Source organism: Cibotium barometz, chromosome 62 (genome assembly GCF_041138505.1).
Source record: "Cibotium barometz isolate CiBa-2024 chromosome 62, ASM4113850v1, whole genome shotgun sequence".
NCBI lineage: Eukaryota > Viridiplantae > Streptophyta > Polypodiopsida > Cyatheales > Cibotiaceae > Cibotium > Cibotium barometz.
In genome coordinates, this window is record NC_141107.1 from 6,572,717 (window position 1) to 6,595,852 (window position 23,136).

General features: G+C 44.1%; 1 protein-coding gene across 8 annotated transcripts in view; it reads left to right on the forward strand.

Moving 5' to 3' along the window:
- The window catches only part of LOC147604075 (uncharacterized), a 90,835-nt gene that overhangs the window by 38,052 nt on the left and 29,647 nt on the right, over positions 1-23,136 (forward strand). For 5 of the 8 annotated variants that reach the window (XM_086795540.1, XM_086795545.1, XM_086795544.1 and 2 more), the window contains exons 2-7: positions 7,306-7,437; positions 7,593-7,674; positions 21,072-21,126; positions 21,560-21,671; positions 21,796-22,017; positions 22,170-22,246. In XM_086795540.1, coding sequence (XP_086651666.1) covers positions 7,315-7,437; positions 7,593-7,674; positions 21,072-21,126; positions 21,560-21,671; positions 21,796-22,017; positions 22,170-22,246 — 671 coding nt within the window. In that variant the 5' untranslated portion in view covers positions 7,306-7,314. The remainder of the gene's footprint in view (positions 1-7,305; positions 7,438-7,592; positions 7,675-21,071; positions 21,127-21,559; positions 21,672-21,795; positions 22,018-22,169; positions 22,247-23,136) is intronic. The other 3 variants (XM_086795543.1, XM_086795542.1, XM_086795546.1) reach the window with 2 other exon arrangements.

Here is a 23,136-nt window from a genome sequence, read left to right on the forward strand (position 1 = left end):
AGAACCATTTGAAGAAACGCTTCTGCAAAAAGAAGATGAAGATAACCAGAAGTTAAAGGAGCAGAAAGTGGGGATCAAGTCGTAGCACGAATATGAGCTTGCCACCCCCCCTGCAGTCGCTTCCCTCTACCGCCCCCCCTCTCTGCTTGCTCCCCCCTCCCCCTACCCGCCCACCCGCCCACCCGCCCACCCCCCCTCCCTCTCTTCCCCCGCACTCGCTTCCCTCTACCGCCCCCCTTCTCTTCTTGCTTCCCCCCCCCTCCCCAACCTTCTCTCTCTTCTCCCGCCTCCCCTCCCCCTCCCGTGTCTCTCCCTCCCTCCTCCGTAGCCTCTTCTCCGATTTTTTCGCCCACTCCATCTTCTTCAGGTTAGCTCTCTCAGTTCTTGGGGCTTTCTCCATTCGGCAAGTCTTGGCATTTTTTGGTCTTCACCCTCACGAGATCTCCATGGCAGCCGCTCCGTCAACCCCGACCGAGGCCACTTTTTTATAGCAAAAATAGCATAGCTTTCTTAAAAAAAAAACAAGACCCTATATATGGCTATGCGAGCTTTTTCTTAAAAAAAAAAAGTCTGCAATAGCTTTTTCAAACAGCCGCTATCTACCTCTGCTCTCTCTCTCTCTCTCTCTCTCTCTCTCTCTCTCTCTCTCTCTCTCCGCTGCCTAACTGCCCATCTATATGCACCCTACTGGTCGCGTGTATGGCTAGTTCAGTCTCTGTATGCCCGCACACCCAACTGCAGGGCTTGTATAGCTTTTTAGTATACACTCAATGCCCGTCTCTTAGCATGTATCTCACTTTGATGTATAATGCACATTTGTTAGGCCCCTATCATGAGGGGTAGCCATGGTGCATATGTCTTTAGTGGGAACCCCAGCTTAGACACCGATGGGGTCATTATTGTGACCATTGATGATGGTTAGGAGATGGTCAGGGGTATGAGTGTTAGCAGGGATCTGGGGCATCGCCTCGGCGGGGGGGGGGGGGGGGGGGGGGGGGGGGGGGTCCCAAGGGGGCATGGGAGCCCCCGAGGCGACGGTATGAGGAATATTCCCTAGAATATTCCCTCAAATACCAAGTCCATCATTAGTGGGCGATGGTCGGTGGTCGGTGGGCCGCGTTCTTGATACGTGAGCGGTGACCGTGTCTATGCTGTGTAACTGCTCTCGTTGTATACGCGTCTACCACACCGCCTACAATACTATATATGGACATGGTTGCCACGAGCTAAGGCATCCAATGCTTGTGAGTATCCACCCCCTTCTACACCTCGTACATACTCCATCCAGAGTCTGTCTAGATCGCCATCTAAGCTCTACTTGAGAGTGCACGGGTGGACAGCACCATCACTTGTACCTCTTTGGTATAATCAGAATTTGAAATTCTCTCCATTGTGTATCTATTGCATTGTCTATTGTGCTTTGTCTTGCTATCTCTTTCCGCTGTGCCATATTCTTATATAGCTCTCTATGCATCCTGATCAGCTCCTCCTCTTTGCAATGTTTGATGGCCTATTGTTGGCACCCTACAACCCACGCTAGCCAACCATATACAACATGCGAAAAGAACATAGAGACAATCTACAGGGCTGACAAAATAGAGAGAACCTAGGGTTTCTTTCAAAGACAAGGGTTTCTTGAAACAATTTTCACCTGCACACATGCAAACAAATCTCCCCTTTCTCCCCCTTCTCTCAGAATCCAATCTTGTAGCAAAACCTAATTAAGCATCTACTTGTTGCACATTCAAAACATAGATATGGTGACCAAGAGATACCTGGCTTAGGCGACCTTGAAAAACACAAACAACACACAAACATTTCTTTTTCTCCTGGCTGCACCACTTGTACCAAAGCCGACGCCAGCACCGCCACTGCCACCTGCCTGGCTACGCTTGAGCACTGCCACCTGAAACACCAGCTACTAACCAGCGCCGCCTGATGTAACACACTGATACCAATGTAACACGCGGAAGCTTTGAGAGTCTTCTTTCAGCCCCAAACACCACTTAGAACATGCTGATGCAAAAATGCAGAGAGAAGAGAGAGAAGAGAGAGAGAGATAGCTGGAAATTCAGTATATTCGTATGGTACAAAAAGGTACCTCTAAATTTGCAGCCATGGGCTGACTTCATGAAAAGGTGGAAACACCCAAAACAGTCCTACATAATGGACCCACTCCATAAGGGAGTGAATGAATACATCAATGAGCAAACATGCCTATTTATAGGCCTCTTGGACAAATAGAGTGCTGGCTGACTGCTGGTCGGCCAGCCAACTGGACATAAAACTCATAAATTCTGCTGTCTGTTCTCCATGCAGCCGACAGTCCACTGGTGCAGTCGACAGGTCAACTATGTCCTTCTCCAAGTCCAACACTAGCCAAATCTACACTTCATGCTCCAAATCCTAGTTCTAATCATCTTTTTCTGGCTGCCCCTTCTGGACTAGCTTCAGAACATGTCCATGGGCAAACTTGCACATGACACCTGAACTGCCAACAGAACAGTGACCCCACCATCAACTGTGTGCTGCCGCCACCGCTACCCATGCTTGGACGCTGCTGCCACTTGTGTGCCGTCATCACCGATTGGAGTTACTGTTGTTTGACAGCACTATTAACACTACCACTTGCTGCTTTGGGCACTAGTGATTCTGTTGTGCTGCCCGTGGGATTGATCCGGTTCATGCACTTCTTTATGATCTTGTGTGGGTTGTTTCTCCTTCAGTTTGGACGGCAAGACTACGCTTGATCGTCATATACTTTGTCATCTACACATACCCCACTTGTGTACCTTGTGTACAAGCTTGGGGGTTCCTTGGATTTGGATTTGGACTTGGACTTGGATTTGGATATTGGATCTGGTACTAGCCCAGTGGGAGATTCTTGTGGGTCATCCTCGTGGTGTGCTTGGCATCAGGATCTCTTGCCTCGCCATTGATATCAACTCCAACTTGAGTTTCTACATCGGCATATTTGTTTGCTTTTGTATTCATTGATGTATTGATCCTGGCTTGCGAGCCCATGGATTGTTCTTGAATAAATTCCTAAGAGTGGGCGGGGCCTATTCCCTGCTCAGTGTGTGTCACCTGTTGATGATGTTGCACCCACACAGACCGCCAAGTGAAGTAGCCGGAAAACCGATGCGGAGGGATGTTGCAAGATGCCCTTTTGATGAGGATCACAGCTATGTGCACAGTTTTGCCAATGGTTTGAGTGTAGCACCTTCTATAAGCAAAAAGGATGGAGAGCTAGGCGTGCAAGAGATTGCAGAAGAGGTGAAAAGAGTCACGCATGAATTGGCCACACCAACTAATGGCCACATGGGTGGTCATCCCTCACTTATGGGGTGCCCATCCCACACATTGCGGCCACTAGGCAGGGTGCCCACTAGGTTGGGCCCTGGACACTTTAATAAGTTGTCCGCCCATCTTTAATGAATGTAACCTGCAAAGGTTATTAACATTACAAAGCATTTTAATAAACCAATACAAGAGTTTTTGAGTGCACCTACCACTTGTTCACAGGCGACAAAACATGTTAGAATACAGGGCAATCGCATGGTTCACGCGGGCAGGCGTCCCAAGCCCGTGAACTGAACATTCATTGCAGGTAAACACACGAAAACAGTTCATGTGAAAACAATTTCAAACATGCAAACATGTGTGCATGTGCACTTTGTTATGAGCAAATCTCTTGGTCATGGAACAAGTACAACACTGGCATTTCTCAGCAGAAGTCTGGCACCTTAAAAAGCACAGAACCGAGATCCCGAGCACCCGGATCCACACACTAGCCATAAACAGGCACAAGAAATTGTGATCCCGAACACTCAGATCCACAAACTAGCCATAAACAGGCACAAGAAACTAGGATTGTGGATAGTCGGATCCACAAGCTGGCCATGCACGGGCACAAGAAGCTGGAAAGAACCATTTGGGTGGCCAAATGGTGACACCTACCCATATGCGCAACTTATGCTATCACTACATGGATAGTGGTCATCCTGGACTTTCTCTCGACTTTGTACATCAACTTTGTCCCAATTACATTCATGCCGACAAGCAAGTCCACCAAATTCCATGTGTTATTCTTCTAAATAGAAGCAGTCTCATCATGCATGGCTTGCATCTAGTGCTCATTCTCTTCTGCTTCTTCAAAAAGCACGTTCTTCTACATCAACGAGACTACTCATACATGCAAAATCAACATGTTGGGAATGGTTGGAACCAACCCGTGTTCTACCTATAAGGAACGTAGAATCAAGCTTCTTGGTGGAAAGTAAGGTTGGTGCACCCATAGTGGAATCATTTGTAGAGTATGGTATGCATAGTATGTGTCCAGTACGATGGAAAATCCTGAACAAATATGGTACATACTGTACGCTGCCATTTTTATATATAAAGATACATACATAGATACACGTGCGATGCTGAGAAAAAAATCTCATTTCAAGGTATACCTACAAGAAGCTCATTTGCTAGGTACACATTACAATAAGATAATTGTTATTCAGACTCAAAGAGTAAATATTGAAGATGAGCAGCAAGCAATAAGCACCAAATGGCAGACTAGAAGAAGTGGGAAGAAAATGGGAGCAAACAACAAAAAAGACATTTTTGAGAACCCTTCACTCTCCTATCATGCCCATCCACATAACATGTGCAGCTGTGTGCATGTCCAACGTCTACCATGCTCAACTCAAATATTCCAGCTCTTTTAAGTACTAAAATGTACAAATGTACCATGTGGTACCACAAGCCATGTATGAGGGCTACATAGTATACCATCTTAACCATGTCCAATACAGACTATGCTCAAGTCAAATCTTCCAGCTCTTGCAAGTACTAAAATGTGTAAATGTACCTTGTGGTACCATAAGCACCGTACCATGTATGGGGGTTAAGTAATACATCATCTTGACTACTACAATTTTTGCTTGCCCTGAAACATATGGATATACTAGATGTACCTTGAAACATATGGATGTACTAGGAACATATGGATATACCAAGAACATATGGATAACACTTGCAGTCCGTAGTTGAGGACAACTGTGATATAAGAGGGAGGGAATGTAGCTATTTGGCCCTCCTAGCTCTATTTCACATAATGAAACCCATGCCCGGACACCAGACAGGTGGAAGAAGACATGGGGACAGGGTCCATAAGGTTTGATTAAGAAAAAGCACCATTCTTGGTCAAAGAGCAGGAAAAAGCAAAAAGTCAAACAGGTTTGCTCGCGAGTCAAGGGCACCATTGGAAAGAGGAGACTGAGCCGGACCAAAGAGCTAAAAGGCACTTTCTCAAAAGCAGCTATAAGGCCAAAAAGCAAGGCCTTAAAGCCAGAAAAGAAAAGCACCAAAAGTTGAGTAATATTTTATTAATAAAAGTAAAAACAGAAAAAGCAAAGGCAAAAAAGAAAAAGCAAAGCATAAAAAGGTAAAGCAAAAGCATGGACATGCTTTTGGCAAAAGCAGAGCCCCTTTCAAGTATAAAAAGGCTTGAACCTCTCTTGCAGCATCATGGAGGAGATTGTGGAGTGTGTGGGCATCATTATGATCATGGAGAGCTTCTTTCTTCGCCATCAACATCTTCTCCAACTTGCTTTTCAGATCTACAGTCATCCCTAGACTTGTATGGGCATATGCACGGACGATATGGACGCATGTACGGAGTTGTATGGAGACAGAAATTTCAGAAACCCTAAAAATTTCAAAAACCCTAAAATTGCTCCAAAAACCCTAAATACTGCTTTTTGGATGTTTTAATCACCCAAAAACCATTAAAACAAGTTTTATATCAGTTTTCTTGCTAGAAAGAGCTTTTCCATGGTTTTCTTCATCAACAAGGTTGTAGGAGTTGTGGAGACTACTCATGGAAACTTGAACTTGGATATGAACTTGGATATGAACTTGGACATAGAGCTTGGATATGGAACATAGAGCTTGGACATGGAACATAGAGCTTGGACATGGAACATAGACATGGAGAACTTGGACATAGAGCTTGGGCATGGAACATGAACATGGAACTTAGACATATAGCTTAGACATGGATCTGGACTTGGTTTTGGATTTGATTTGGACTTGGATTCATTGGATTTGGATTTGGATATTGAATTTGGTACTAGCCCGGTGAGAGATACTTGTGGGTCATCCCCGTGGTGTGCTCGGCATTAGAGATCTTGTGCCTAGACATTCACATCGACTTGGATATCCTACATCGGCATATCTGTTTGTTTTGTATTCATTGATTGTATTGATGCTGGCCAGTGTGTCCGTGGATTTTTCTTGAATAAATTCGTGAAAGGGGTCGGGTTTTGTTCCCCGCTCATTGTGGTGTATTGTGCAAGATCCCTATTCCCTTCTCTCTCTATATCTTTATCTCTTGGACATGTGGTTGAGTTTGTCACAGCACGCCCCGCTGGGCTTACATATTACTAACATTACGTATGTACAATGCTGAATAGAGATACTCAACAATAGCGTTGCTCCCGAGTTCTCAATGACTCAATGATGACTCCTAGAGCAAGCAATCGGAGTGGTCCAGTCCAAAAATGAGTCCATACATCTTGGTCACAAGGAGGAGAGCATAATTCATCAAGAAGATAGTGTCTTCGCTGATTTTTGCATGTATTGGAGAGGGAAGCAGGGGGTGCCAATTTGCCAATTTGCCCATGCTTGCCCATACCTATGCACTCTACCATTTGTCCATAATCTTGTGAGGGCTGCCCACACACTTGGTCAAAGTCTGGAACAGTCTACACTTCATTAATGAAGGGGCGTCCAATTTATAAGTTGTCAGCCCTTTATATTGTTTGTCCTCTAGTTTTACGTTGGTGTGATTCACATTAGTTGGACCTAAATTATTACTTATCTCTTGCAAAACACATAAAATACATTATGACAGGCCCATACAAGTTTATGCACACATGCATCCATAGGGGTTCTTGAGCGTCCCCAGCCCGGTGGACATTTAAAGGCATTAAATCCAGGTGATGTCCACAACGTAGATAATTATCCAAACTGGTGATATTCACATGGATAGTTAGCTAGTATGCGGACAAGGCCCATGTTATCTTAAGAGATTTTGATATAATTTATTAGTTCTTATGAGAGACTTGATCTCAGCTACTCTCAGCTACTTACCTTGTAGTCATCTTTCTTTTTTATGAAGTGCCTTAGTGCTGATCAATATAAGGTCATCAGACATTCAGCGTGTTAAGGATTTCCTTGTTTTGTTTGTGAAGTTATCTTCTATTGGGGTCCATAAGTAATCCTTTTGCTTTTATAATCATCAACCAGTCATAGAAAATGCTTGATTCGGGAAGAAAAGCCAAGGATGACTTTATTGGAGGGAGAGATTTTTCAAGGGTTAGGCGCTTTGATGATGAAGCTAGAAGAGCTCGCATCTTTGCTCCAAACTCTGGGATTTCAGTAAGTTGATTTGAATTTAGCATCTACTTATGAACAACTAGTTTAAAATTAAGTTGTGTGAGTCAGTTTAATTCTTGTACATAGCATAGTAAAATCTGAAATTGACCCTTTTGTTTGATGCAAGTTTTTGGTTCTTTTTTCCGTATTTTCATAAGATTGATGTTAACAAGTTGGAAGAACAAGTGAAGGAAAAGGAAGATCAAAAGTATTTGAAGGAAATTCTAACCAAGGAAGATGGTATGACTAAGGGACCCATTACCCACTGTACAGTATGCAATGTGCCTTATATTTACTCACACGTATGGTTCTCGTTAGAAAAAAATTTGTTGCAACCAATTATCAGTTTTTTTGCGAGTTGGGGGACTGTTTGCCATGCTACTATATGTTAAAGAATTGGGTGAAGTGATATGATTCAACACAAATAAACTAAGCAATTGAAGCACAGACAGTAGGAATATGATCACAGAATTGGGTCCTTATGGCCAGGATGCGCCCCTCCAACCCGCCCCTGCCACCCCCCCCTCCCCCCACCGGGAACCAAATATGAGTATGAAAGTCAAAAAGGCTGAAAACAATAAATATCCTCACTGTGCTCTCTGTGCTGATGACAAACCAGGGACCTGATCTTTTTCTGCCACCTTTTATTGGATTACGTCACTTGCATTGGGAGGGCAATCAGTTTTTTGTGTTTTTGGGCTGACTTGGACCTTTGTAAGACCCTGGTGGGGATGTGTTTGCTGCTCCAGGGCTAGAGTGGACTGAGATGAATGAATAGGGGGCCTCCTCATGGACTGAAAATCCCGTCCAACTGTTGGTCTGCACACAGCCTGCAGTAATGGAACTTTTAAAGGTCGTTTAATCTTTTTCAACCCCCCTTTGAAGGAGCGTTTCACCCACAGGCTACAGCCCATTATTAGCCCCTATGGCACCTGCCCGGGGTATTTTGGGCTGCCCTAGAGCTTCCGACAACTGCTCAATGTTCCAAACCTCTTGCGTCTACTTCTGCCCCAAAATGCATGCTTTGGAATTTACACACTTCCACAGTGTCCTGGATTTCCACCAGTTTTCAACCTTGATTTTTGGATGCTTTTTGGTTTTTGGCCTGCTCATTCTCATTGGCCTTTTGCCTCTAGGCTCTGGTTAATTTGTGATAGGCATGCACCTACTCTATTTTGTGCGAACCTTAATATCTTCATGAATGAGGGCTCACAATGTTCTTTCTCTCCCTTCAACTACTGTGTACATGGTCTTAGTAGTTATGGTGCATGCATGTGAGGCCTGATGTGTAAGATCCTCCCATAGATCAACCCTGATACACAAGCCAAAACAAGATTAGTACAAACCAAATAGAAGGGGTGCAGGCAAGCTCACCACCCAACTGTAGGTTCGCGACGACCGCAAACCACCCCCGAGCGAGGGGCTAAGGTTCCACTCCCCCAGGACCATGCAAGTCAGCCCTAGTGTCCCATACCACTAGTGCTTGCCCACAGGGGCCCTCGGCAAGACTACTCGTGATCCGACATGAGTGAATCAATAATAACCCAAGAGTCACTTATATAGTGCTTATTGTTGCTATAAATAATAGTCTAGTCATAAATAGCCAATAACCTTGGATTTATTAATTTTGAACCTTAGCCACCCATTCAAGCCTGCTTTCCCTAATCCTAGGGTCCCCCTAGCCCCCCTAGCCTTGTTGGATTAGTCCCTGATCCTGAGGGTTAGTGCTAGGTACATAACATTCCTCCCCACTTAGGACATTTCCATTCTTGAAAATAAATGAAGGAGAAACTAGCTACTTGCATCCACTGTCTCCGAAATCAGGTTCATATGTGTCTATGAAATCCACATAGCCACGTATCAAGGAACCTCCTCAACTGAAGCTGATGTTCCTCTAACAATGAGGGTGTTGAATAAGACAAAAAAATAGAACCTTCTTAGGTCCCTGAAGAACATAACCATCCTTCAGTCCTCCAACTCCTCATGGAATTGGAAACCTGAAGTCACCGAGACAGCTATCTGCTAGCTGCAACATAAATACCCATCCTTAACAGGATTTGGTAAATCCTTAACAGGATTTGGTAAATCCTCGTACTTAGGAGATATCATGCCTCCCTCTCAAGTCTCAGGAAATCTGGGATTTTAACCCAACCCCTACCAAAAATATTCTAGCTATTTCTAGAACTATATACTTAGTAGTACCATAGGCAAGCTTGACTACAGGGACGTACCTCTCCCAACAAACGGTCGCTTGGAGCCGTATGCACAAAGCATGATCTCCAGATCCTGATCCCACTCACTCTATGTGCCCATTAGACTGAGGATGATTAGAAAAACACAAGTCCGTTGAATTTGGATAACCTGTTGTACAATCATAAGGAATGCCTCTCCTAAACCCAACACAACCTAGTGTACAGACTATATCATTCCAAAACAACTGGTTCCGAATGTGGTATTGACTACCTTCCACTCTAACAGGTGGAATGATCCCTGAGTCGTGGTTTAATTCAATGGAGCTCCCCGTCTGGACCTACTGCCATATTGAGTGAAATGCCCATCGGCCTGACATAGCTCTCTCAGGGAATCATCTGAGTGAGCACTAAAACTGGGCGAAAGATTCACCGTCCCAATCCTAGCAACCTCATCCAATTTACCCTTTCGATTTCCTTGTCAAATTCTTGCGTAAACTTTGTCTACCGTAGGTAACTATCTCTAGTGGATAGATCATAGGACATAGCAAGGTAAGAAAATATACACACCCCTAGAAACTCTACATGCTGGAGATCCTAGCGTCCCATACCACTAGGATACACACCATATAAAATTTCCTTGAGACTTGTAAAGGCAAGTCAGGATGATCAATCCTTTCCCAACTAAGTCTTGGTGCACTACACCTCCATCCCATGTCGTGGTCCATCCTATCAGTAAACCTTTGGAATCAATGGTGAAATAAATCACACAAATCCACACATCCCACAGTTCTCGTCCTAATGAAGCTCCCTCCGGGAGAATATCTTGCGATTTGTGTCATTGGCCTTTGTATTTTGACATCCAAGGAACTAGGAACAAAGGAGATGAGAGAATGGTTGAAGGCAGCAAGCGGAAGCAGAGGAGAGACTTGGAGCAGGCATCAATGATTCAACACTTGAGCAAAAATGATGAATGAATTAAATGGCAAAAAGCCTTTTCTTATATACATCATGAAGGGATTGGTCGGCCAACATAAAAACCCATGATTGAGGACAAAGTCCACGACTAGGAAAAATGCCTAATAAAAGGTGGGAAAAATACCTAAAAATATCAGATAAATAAGCTGAATAAAAGGGATCAAATGGTGTTGGAGATGATCATTCCAACACCTCCTGTGAGCTCCAGCATGATGGTCCAACTCCCATACGGGCAAGGAGCCGATCAATAGTATCTGGAGGAAGAGATTTGGTGAAGAGATGAGCTAGGTTGTCCTGAGAAGGACAATACTCGAGAGAAATGTTGCTGTCAGTGACTAGCTCACGAACAAAGTGAATGTGCTTGGTCCTACATGAAAAGATGAAGTACATGCCAATGCCAAGGCACTCTGGCTGTCTGTAAGAATGCGAATGGGAGAGTTTGAAAGAACATCAAGATTACTCATCATTTGCATCAACCATAATAGCTCATAGAGCAAGTATCCAAATAAGCACGATATTCAGACTCAGTGGAAGAAAGAGAAACTATAGTTTGCTTCTTGGATCTCCAAGAAATGAGGCCGGAACCTAAAGTGAACCAGTAACCAAAAGTGGACCGCTTGGTATCCTGATCACCTGCCCAATTAGCGTCAGAGTATCCCAACAAGCTCAGTGCCTCCTCTAAAAGAGAGACCATAGTCCAAGGTACCATTGAGAGTGGCTTGCCAATGAGAATGTAGAGGAGTGGAAGAGAATTGACTGAGAACACGGACACTGTAAGAAATGTCGGGCTTGGTATAAGTCAAGTGAATAAGAGAACCCACAAGCCTTTGGTATTGCGTACTGTCCTCAAAGATGGGAGTCGGGAAAGCTTGGAGTTAGGATCCATCCGGACAGGAAAGAGGATGGCACTCTGTCATTCCAAATCTCTCCAGGAGCGAATACCCCTTCGCAACCAATCTGGCTTTGTGTTTGTCCAGAGAACCATTGGCATGAAACTTGGTTTTAAAGACCCACTTGACCCCAATGACTTGCCTATGCAAAGGCCGGTCCACAAGCTCCCATGTATCATTCCTTTCAATGGAATCAATCTCAGCCTCCATGGTTGCCCGCCACTCAAGAAGAGCAAGAGCCTCTTTGGCTATAGTAGGCTCATATGACTGCACCACTCTACTCATCAAGGCAAGGTTACCGGAATGACGAAGCTGTTGTAATCTCTGTGTCTGTGTCAAAGGTGTTGTCGAGGAGTTAGCAAGTTGACGGAGATCAACATCTGAGAGATGAGAGTCACGAAGAGTGGCTTCCAGCCACCATCGAGGAAGCCTGGGGGCAATCCTTTGTCACACAGACGCAAGAGGAGTAGGAGAAGGTAAGGGGGGAGAAACTTAGGATGGAGAAGCTAGGGGTGGAGAAGCTGAGGGGGGTGGGGGTGCCGGGGAAGAAGAGGAAGAAGCAGGAGGATGAGGAACCTCTATGGTAAGCTTGGGGTGAGACTTGGAATCATCGGATGAGGGTTCAACAAAGTGAATATTGTGGGAAATCACTAAGGACTTCGTCCCTGGATCCCATAATTTGTAAGCTTTGGATTGAGAGCTATAACCAAGGAATTTGCACTTCCTAGATTTGGGATCAAATTTGGACCTGGAAGAATCAAGAATATGAGCATAGGTAGGCATCACAGCCGAAAACCGTGAGATGTGAAACTGAAAGTTTTTGTCGTGAAAAATCCTCCTTCGGTGTCATATTAGCAACCGCTTTTGTGGGAGAACGGTTTATGATGTAGATAGCAGTGGTCGCAGCTTCTCCCCAGATAGAGGGAGGAAGATTGGAAGAAGAAAGCATGGTACGGGCTATCTCCTGAATAGTCCTGTTTTTGTGTTCAACCACACCATTCTGCTGTGGAGTGCTAGGTGCAGAGAACTGATGGCCAATACCTTTTTGACATCTGTGAACAAAAGTTGTCGAATACTTTGGAGATGAATTCTCCTCCATTGTCTGAACAGACTTGTAGAACCTTATGTGTGGTTTCATTCTCGATCACAGCCACCCACTCTTGAAAGCGGGAGAAAGTCTGAGATTTTTTTGCCAAGAGATACACCCAAACTTACGTAAGAAATCATAAATGATAAGCATGAAGTACCTGGCACCACCTTGGGTAGTAGTCCGCATGGGCCCGCACAAGTCCATATGGATAAGCTCGAGGATGTGAGAAGCCCGATGAGTAGCCACATGAGGGAAAGGCTCTCTATGTTGCTTGCCATGCAAACAAGCCACACAAGTGGAGTGGGAGGGTTTCAAGTGTGGAAGACCCTTGACCATCTGTTGAGAACTGTGGAAGACCCTTGACCGTCTACGGACAAGTGTTGAAGAGAAGCATAGTTCAAGTGCCCGTAGCGAGCATGCCACAATGCTGTATCCTCTTGAGCTACCAAGGCATGGTAGCTTTGAAGAAGTTGTAGCAAATGAGATTGTGACTCATTCAAAGAGCCACCAAAGTTCGTCAAACTGTAAAGACCGCCTTCCTGTACACCTTTGGCAACAATTTGCAAGGTGCTAGTGTCAATGATCTCAAGAACTTAACTATCAAAGTAGACACCGTAGCCTTTCTTTGCAATCGGAAACACTTAGAGCAGATTGCTAGAGAGCTTGGGAACATAAAGCACATCCCGGATAGTAGAAGGCTAGCGAGGAGAAGAATTAAGTTGCACGTTACCCACACAAGAGACCTCAAGGTCGCCAATGGACACCTTCGAAGAGCTAGCCCGAATATCACGTAGAATGGACTTGTCATGAGTCATTTGAGTAGTACACCCACTATCAACGACCCAATCGGTAAGATGTGAGGTGGCAAGAACAGGTGAGTATGTGGGAAGCTTCTCAGTGCCGATGCAGACTATCTCCTTGGTGGAAGAGGACCTCTGGGATTGGTTGGTAGATGGAGAGGTTTGATTGGTGGGCTTCTTTGTAGAACCACCTTCTCTCTTCTTCTTGCGATAGTCAGGTTGAATGTGACCTTTGTGACCACAATAATGGCAAGTAAGATCCTTATGAGCATGATTGTTATCAGGTTTAGAGTCAACTTGCTGGTGGAACCCTTAGACTGTCATTTGCCTTTGCCCTTGACCTGAAGAAGGGTCTCGGAAGCACCCTAGCTTGTTTTCTTCCTTGTAGCTCTATCTTGAAACATGCCAACAACAGTATGCAGATCGGGAGTAGAGGAAAGAAGTGAAATAGCATCATAGAAAGATGAGAAAGGTTCAGGCAATTTTGCGAGGAGCTAATGAACAAAGTCTTCATCAGTAGCCTTGCTCCCCAAAGAGACCAACTGTGCTACATGCGGAAGCTCTGAGAGTCTTCTTTCAGCCCTAAACACCACTTAGAACATGCTGATGCAAAAACGCAGATAGGAGGGAGAGTAGAGAGAGAGAGAGATAGCTGGGAATTCAGTATTTCATATGGTACAAAAAGGTAAATCTATCTTGCAGCCATAGGCTGCCTTCCATGAAAAGGTAAATCACCTAAACAAAGCCCTAAATCTATGACCCAGCCAACAAGGGGCTGAATGACTAAAACAATGAGCAAACTTACCTTTTATAGGCTGGAGAATATCCCATGGACTGGCTCCTAGACAAATAATTCACATAATGATGAAGCCGACATGAATAATCCCTGTGTCCCTCCACAAGATACTCCACAGAAAATGCTCCAAAATCTGGTTTTGTTTTGATCTTCTCTTCTTTATCTTGTTGCCTCCTTAGGATTAGCCTCTGTGAGAAGCATGAACATGAGGGTGCACATGACATCCCCCTCTGCTAAACTTGATGATGGGATTCCAAACTGCTTCTTGGATGACTGTCATCATCCCATTCTATTCCTGGAGTCCCTCTGTCATCCTTCCTACTCTGGCAACCTTTTCATTGAATGCTCGGCCTGGTCCCAAATCTACTCTAACTTTGACTAAGACCTATGCATTTGTTCCATCCCCAATCCGTTCCTGCCCTTTCCCTGAACACCGTCTTGGTCTTCATTCCTGCGAAATGAGTCTGGCACTCACTCCACCCCTTGGAGGATCATCCTCCCTTGGAACCATTGCCCGAAACCTTTTCTTGGCTCACAGGACTGCCATCCCCTTTGGGCTTTGTGGAACACCACCAACCAACCTCCTGGGAGCTCTTCCTAGTCTTGTGTTCCTTGCCTTGGGCTTCGTACCTGTGCACTTTCCTATACCTTGGACCTGTACACCTTCATATGGGACTGAGTCAGTGTTTAGCCTTGCTGAGCCTGATGCTCTGATACCAATGTTACATGCGGAAGCTCTGAGAGTCTTCTTTTAGCCCTAAACACCACTTAGAACATGCTGATGCAAAAATGCAGACAGAAGGGAGAGTAGAGAGAGAGAGAGATAGCTGGAAATTCAGTATTTCATATGGTACAAAAAGGTACATCTATCTTGTAGCCATAGGCTGCCTTCCATGAAAAGGTAAATCACCTAAACAAAGCCCTAGATCTATGACCCAGCCATCAAGGGGATGAATGACTAAAACAATGAGCAAACTTGCCTTTTATAGGCTGGAGAATATCCCATGGACTAGATCGGCCAGCTCCCGAACAAATAATTCACATAATGATGCAGCCGACATGAATAATCCCTGTGTCCCTCCACAAGATACTCCAATGCTCCAAAATCTGGTTATGTTCTGATCTTCTCTTCTTTATCTTGTTGCCTCCTTAGGGTTAGCCTCTATGAGAAGCATGTACATGTGTGTGCACATGACAAACTGCTTCTGGATGGTAACAAACTTTGTGATGGAGTCCATGATGTTGGCAATATTGGAGATCCTCAAGTTGGCAATCCGATTCTCCAAGGCAATCTTTTGAGCAGAGTTCTCGCTCCTTTGAATGGCATCCCACAATTCTTTTGCATTCTCATCATCATTGTCAATCAAATTGACGAGCAGCAGATTATAATGTTGAAGATAATGAACGCATGTCCCTGAGCATCCTTATCAAGCCAGGCATCAATCCTAACCCGAGGAGAAGTTGCAGTCGGCTGGGTGTCAAACCTGGTAACAATACCCCAACAGTGGTTTAATGTTGAAGATGAAGAATGCATGTGACCGAGCATGCTTATCAAGCCAGGCATCAATCTCAGCCTGTAGTTTGCCTGGGTGTTGGCCCCAGTAACAATATCCCATAGTCGATGATACCGGAGTAAAGTCTTCATCTGCAAAGACCAATCAAGATAGTTGGTCCCATCTAGGATGGATTCCTTGGGAAGTTGGGGAATAGATGAAGAGATGACAGTCGGTGTAGAAGCCATGGAATCCTCCTCTTGAATTTACAGTGGAAAGGCTGCAAGTAGGTACCCGGGGGCTCTACCCACTCCTCCCTAGATGCTAGGTGGGGTGAAAGAAAGATGTAGAACTGTACTCCTTCGGATATCAAGGCACATGGGTGAAGACAGGAGCCGATCCGATTCATGATGAAGTAAGGGAGGGAGATGCTAATGGAGCAAGTGCATGGTGCTACCACTACGTTGGCTGATAGTCTTCCTGTAGACTCGCATAGTAGTTAGGGGGTTGTTTGAAACGGGTTTCCTAAAAGTTTCAAATGCATTTCAAACGGGTTTCATAAAATCAGCCCAAAGTTTCCTACCTACAGGTTTTTGCATGTACAAAATTTCAAATATATACTATGTAAAATATGTAAAAATAACACTAAATGCATAGAATACATGGAAACATCAATTTGAAGCCTACATCCTTTGAATTACAAATAACAAAAACCATATACTCATCCATCATCAATGTCAAATGATCATGATTCAAAGACCATGGTCCACTGTCCATGATCCATGATCCAATCATCCATCATTTCATGCCACAAAAAAAAAACCATACATGACACTACATAGGTTAAAACTTATAAGTTTGAAGTGTTCATGTCACATGAATCATGATGAATCAACAGTCATGGCCCAATGCCCATAAACATTACAAAATAAATCATGATAAGCCACATGGCTCATGGACAATGGCTCAGGCTCTCAGCAGAATTTGAATCGGATGTGGAGGAAGACTCAGCTGCTGCACTGGTACTAGCACCTGCTGTAGATGAATGTGCACGAATAACACGTGCAGGTGCTGTGATCTCCTCATATAGCATGGCATAAATGTCACGCTCCTCTCAAGGAATCTCTGGGACTTCTTTCACTTTCTCAATGTCGATTTTATCGACATTGACTTGGCGAGGCTCGATGGGATTGCCTACCTGCTCAATTAGGCAGAGGTTGCAATGACAAAATACCAACCGCTCTAATTGAACAGTGGACAACTAATTCCTCTCGTAAGGACCCGAGCTACAATCCTGTGAGATAGGACTCGAATGGCGAGGGATTTTTGTCATAGCAACAAAAGAAGTTGAAGTCCTTGTTAGTAATAAGTATACTACAAGCTACAAGTGGATTCTCATGCAAGACTCAAGAGTCAAGAGACCAAGTGAGGGGTGTTGATGCCATATTTCTCCCACCATGACACTGGCTATAGCTGTGTCCCCCGCATTTTGGTTGTCACTAAACCAAATTTAAAGCTACCATTTCAGAAAATAAGTAGCTCATCCTACAGCTGCCTTAGCTGGTCCACATCCCCTCTTGTGTATCTCTAGATGTACTGCTGCCATCCATCCTCAAGCTCCTCATTATTGTATTGCTCCTCATTTCTCCAAAGAGGATGCAATATGTGAGCAACTGCATGGATTGGTCTATGAAACCAATCCTATCGTGTGTTCCACACTGCTCGGATGTCGTGAATCCTAAAAAAACAACCATGAAATATATAATGTCATAAACCTGATATTATACACGATTGAAGAATCAAAGAGACTAAGAGACTAAGAGTGCATGCATACCTTTCTGCTGATAAGACAGTGCAATAGTTCAAAGCTTCACCAATTCTATCCATAAACTCATACAGGAGTCCAAGAGTACTGCCCTCCATGTCCGTGATGCGAAAAACACTATAAAGGCTGAGGGGCCTCTATGAGAGCTTCAGCCATACAAATGCAACGGCCTTGGGACTGTCATGACATCCCGAGTCGTCCACTCCCTGGAAACCACTGTGTGTAGGAGTCCATGGTGGACTCCTACACACATCACCAGCCTCCTTTGGCCTCTTTGTCACAAAGTTTACCATCATGCGATAGGTCTCGAAGATGTTTGACACCCAACCTATCTTTGCCACATCCTCGATGAGGAGGTCCAAGCTATGAGCAGCACATGGAGTCCAAAGAATGGCAGGAAACTCCTTCTCAAGCATCCTTTCCATGGAGACACAATTTGAGCTCCTCCTCATCTTCATTACTCTCCTTTTCTGCCGGTAACTTCATTTAGCCTAATAATTTGGCTCGCTTCCACTCTTGTAGTGATGCCTTGATAGCATCCGGCACAAGTGGACAAGGGCCAACCCCCTTCCTCGCTAAACCTATGAAATGGGCCTTCACCCGGTCTATGCTGCCACCGGATTGCAACCCAAAGTACTTGCACTTCCATTTGGAAGCACCTCCACATAGCATCTCTTTGTGAGGCATTTTCTTGAAGGAGTGTGTGCTTTCGGAGAAACCCCCAATTTTCAAACCACTCAATTTACAAAAATCAGCCATGTAATGCATTACATACTTGCTTAAAACCCTTGGGCAGAGTCTAAGCAGATGTTGGAGGCTTAATGGGGTCTCTGTGAAGAAAACCCCCAATTTTCAGCCTCTCCATCTTGTCCCAAATTGGCTCAAATTAGCAAGCTGGTTTGATAAAAAATACACTTGGCTGTAGGCACACGACTTGAGGGAGGAGTGGGGATTTCGTGAAGAAGCATGCAAGGTTGGGGAGACACAGAATTCGATGTTGACGATGAGGGAAAGCAGCGCATGGAAACTAGAGAACTTTATCAAAAGAGTCGCACATATTTTGACGTGAGATTTGGGAAAAAAAAATGTCAAAAATTTTGCTTGAAAAAAACGGGTTTCCTACAAGGAAACGTTTCCACTTTTTCTTCCCTGTAGGAATCGCGTTTCCTAACTACTATGTTGTAGAGTGTTGAAGCAAGAGCTTGAGAACCTCAAGTTTCAACGCTCTGATACCCTGGGAGAATGGTTGAAGACAACACATAGAAGCAGAGGAGAGACTTGGAGCAGCCATCAATGATCCAACACTCGAGCAAAAATGATGAATGAATCAAATGGCAAAAAGCCCGTTCTTATATACATCATGAAGGGATTGGTCGTCCAGCCCATGATTGAGGACAAAGTCCATGACTAGTAAAAACGCTTCATAAAAGGTAGGAAAAATACCCAAAAATATCAGATAAATATGTTGAACAAAAGGGGGCATAAAAGGGATCAAACGGGGATGAAGATTATCATTCCAACAGGAGAATGCTCAAGGTTTATATTCCAGGGAGTATTCTAGAACTCGAGGGTTGTTGTCCAAGTTGTATCCAAAGGGAGCAACCTTGAGTTTGAACAATATTAAATCTTTTGTACAGGAGTCATGGGACTAGCCATCTCATGGAGGCACTGTTTATCAGTGAAGGAAATCGGAACTGAGTACATGGATTTGAATATTGTTAGTCTATCATAGTCAGACAGTGACATGAGTAGTTGGACTACAGTAGGAATTGGTGTAAAAACCAAGAAATTGGTGTCAAAACCAAGGGACTGTTTGTGCATTCATTTGTTCATTTGATTTATGCTTGTGAGCATATTGGTGTATGTGCGCCAAGGGTCGGGGACACTCGGTTAAACCCAAGGACGAGCATGTGTACACGTGTTTGGGTCTTCTGACATATAATTGGTGCGGGTTGATCTTGACATAAAAGAATCCTGTTGGGAAACTCCTGCTTGAGGGTCACCTAGAGGTGCAAGGTGTGGGAGTATCTGCTGGAGAGGTCAAATTCAGGGTCACTTTATGTGAAGGGTGAAAACGGTGAGGGCAAGATGCTCCCCAAAGCCAAGCACAAGAGAAGAGGAGGTGCTTGGAGGAGAACCATGTCTCAAGAGCCAAAGAGAGAAGACGTAGTTAACATCAAGAAAAAGTAGAGAAAAGCAAGAAAAAGCAAGGTAAAACAAAGCTAGACCTATCATTTGAGGACAACTCTTTAATAAGTTGGGGGAATGTCACCGAAGCATCAAAATACAGGTTGGTGACATGCAAGAACGCAACGCCCTCCCCCGCCTCCCAACAAGAAAAAAAAAGAAAAGAAAAAGAAAAAGGGAAAAAAAATGACGTGGAACTGCCACGTGGTAGGATAGTAGCGTAGGGCAACCTTACATAGGCTTGGAATGATGGGACCAGCTTTTGGAAAGCAAAAGATTAAAAGCTTTTTAAATACTAAAAAGAGAAGAGCTTTTATTATTAAAAAGATGATTTTTGGGCTATAAGTGAGTTTTAAAGTGCTTTTTTGATTCTTTGCTTTAGTCTCTGTAGAATCCTTCACTAGCGTATACCAGCTATTCATCTCATCAAACACAATATCCATACTCATCATACTCATCTCACACGTAGTGGGAATAATAGCATCTATAAAATTTCTGCTCAAGGGAACATGTACACAAGCAATGCACCCAAACAGTTTCAAGTGTGGTGAATCTGGATTTTTACCATTAAAAGATCCTTTCGTAGATCAACCCTAATACACAGGTGAAAACAAGATTAGTACAAACCAAATAGAAGGGGTGTAGGCAAGCTCACCATCCAACCATAGGTTCGTAGTCGTCGTGAACCACCCCCGAGCTAGGGCCTAAGGTTCCACCCGCACAGGTCCATGCCAGTCAGCCCTAGTGTTCCCTACCACCAGTGCCTGCACACAAGGGCCCTCGACCAGACTACCCGTGATCCACCATGTCATGGCAGGAGTAAGCCTCTTGGTCCAGGTCCAGACCCCAACGAATCAATAATAACCCAAGAGTCACTTATATACTGCGTATTGCTGCTATAAATAACAGTCCGGTCATAAATAGCCAATAACCTTGGATTTATTAATATTGAACCTTAGCCACCCATTCAAGCTTGCTTTCCCTAATCCCAAGGCTCCCCTAACCTTGGTGGATTAGTCTCTAACCCCCCGAGGGTTAGTGCTAGGTACATAACATGATGCATCTGACATTATACCATGTTAGAGCAGGCGTAAAACCTTTTTGTTAACAAATTAAAAAGTTGTTTTATTGAGATTATCGGTTGGTTTTCTACAATTGTGTCTACATCAGGAGCATTCTAGCATGGGCTTACCAAAGTGCGTGTGTATTGTGTACTTAAAAGAAACATTATAAACTTGGTGGCAATCTGACAATCTTTATGCAACCTCCAAAACTTTTTTGTAAATTTTACGTTTGTGCTGTAAATATAAGGAGGAGCATTAAATACATATCAAGATGCAATGATACTATGAATATTGAAATCCAAGTGTGGAATTGTTTATATGACAGAAAATCGGCAAGCTTCAGAAAAGAAACAGTGGAACAGAGAAGAAGAGGAACTAAGGTTTTAAGTTTGCGTGTGGAGAGCCATACTTACTAATGTGTACAACATATGCACGCACGCACGCACACACGCATGCACACGTGTATAACGTGTGTTTGTATGTACACACGCACACACGCACACACACCACACACAAAACTGCACACACGCACATATAAAGAAATATTCTGATTACTTTCTGATACAAGCTTATCTGGAGAGCTTGGTGCAAAGCCACCAGCCTTAAAAATAATAACTTGCCACGACGAGTCTTGCAAATACAAAACACTCCCCCGAAAGCTCAAATCCTTATTCCAGGGAACTGAAGCTTCGGGTGCTGTTACTTATATATATTATGTGTGTGTAAATGCGTGCATGCGTGTGTGTGTGTGTGTATTCCCACCATCTGTAGGGGTAAGAAAGGTTCCATCTGATAGGCACTCCACCTTAACAGGAAGCAGAGCTTTCAGGCCAGATCTGCCTTAGAAGAATGCTGGCTGAAACAGCAGGAAGAGTTCAAGCAGCGATGGAAACATAAAGCTTCTCTTGAACTCAACAATGATAAAGTATATTCACATGCCTTTCTGTGTGTGCGAGCTTTTTCTCCATATGCATGAGTGTGCTCACGCGTGCATACCAGTAGGGGCTTTCTCTTTCAGGAAGGGATGCCTTCAACTCATGTTTGCACAGTACCTATGGCTGGGGCAGGTTGGAATCATGCCCGCGAAGAGATATCAATTTCAAGATGATGAGGCTTTGAGGGAGGCTGAGGTGATTAGGAGGATTTCTGAAGCATGGCGTCAGCAAATCAAAGAGCACAACTCAAGGCTACAGCAGGAATTGGAAGACAAGGAGCAGAGTGATTTGCAGTTAGATACAGCAAGAAAGCACTGGGAAAGGACACAAAAAGAGGTAATAAACAAACACTAAATTTTTTCTGACCAATGATACGCTTTTTACATGCTTCTGTTTTGGCCTTGCAACTATGCATAGAAAAATCCTTAAGCTGTTCATGATTGAGAAATATGTGATTTGTCTAACACACGTCATGGTGGGTGTTGAAGATTGCAAAGGAATTGCACAGTACAAATGTCGACTTGGCAAACGAGTACTTGCAACAGTGTCACGAGAAAACCTTGAGGTTAGTTAGTTTCGAGTGTTTTCCAAAGTGTCCTCTTTCAACCTGTTATCACTGTTTCTTTTAAGAATAAGGTATTTTGCAACATTCTGGAGGTGGATGTGGTGATTCAAATTTCTGTGGACCATGATTTTGGAAGATTTCTACGAAATCATATGAAGTTAGGGAAACCTAAAGCTTTAGCGTCTAGACGGGTGGTTGTTTCCTTGTATAAGAGATGCTTCTATCAAATGTGTTAATTTTGATCCTTGCACTAGTATGCAATTAGCTGGCCAACGGTTCCTTTCATACTAGCATGCCACTGATCCAGCCTGTAAAAGACCCGTCACACCTAGGCTCCTTTTACCAAAGTATCACAACTTTATTAGCCTATGGTGCATAGAAGCGTGTGGCCTCACCACCCAATTGAAATTAGCATTGTGTCAGATTTTCTGTTCAAGAAATCATATGAAGTTAGGGAAATCTAAAGCTTTAGCGTCTGGACGGGTGTTTTTTTCCCTTGTACAAGAGATGCTTCTATCAAATGTGTCAATTATTGATCCTTGCACTTATGCAATTTGTTGGCCAAGGGTTCCTTTCATACTAGCACGTCCCTAATCCAGCCTGTAAACGACCCGTCACACCTAGGATCCTCCTACCAAAGTATCACAACTTTTTTTTTTCTTTTCTTTTCTTTTTTTCGTACACACCCGGGGCCCACTCAAGTGGGTGGAGCCGATTTCCCCTTTCAGCAATTAGCCAATTATCATGGTCGGGCAAGGGCCACGTACCATCGGGCAAGAGCCACGAATTAGGCATCCCCCATGACCACCGCGATGAGTCGAGTGCTGGAACAGCGGAGGGGTCTCGTATGGATCCTCCTATCTCGGGTGATCCACCACCCGAGGAGGAGG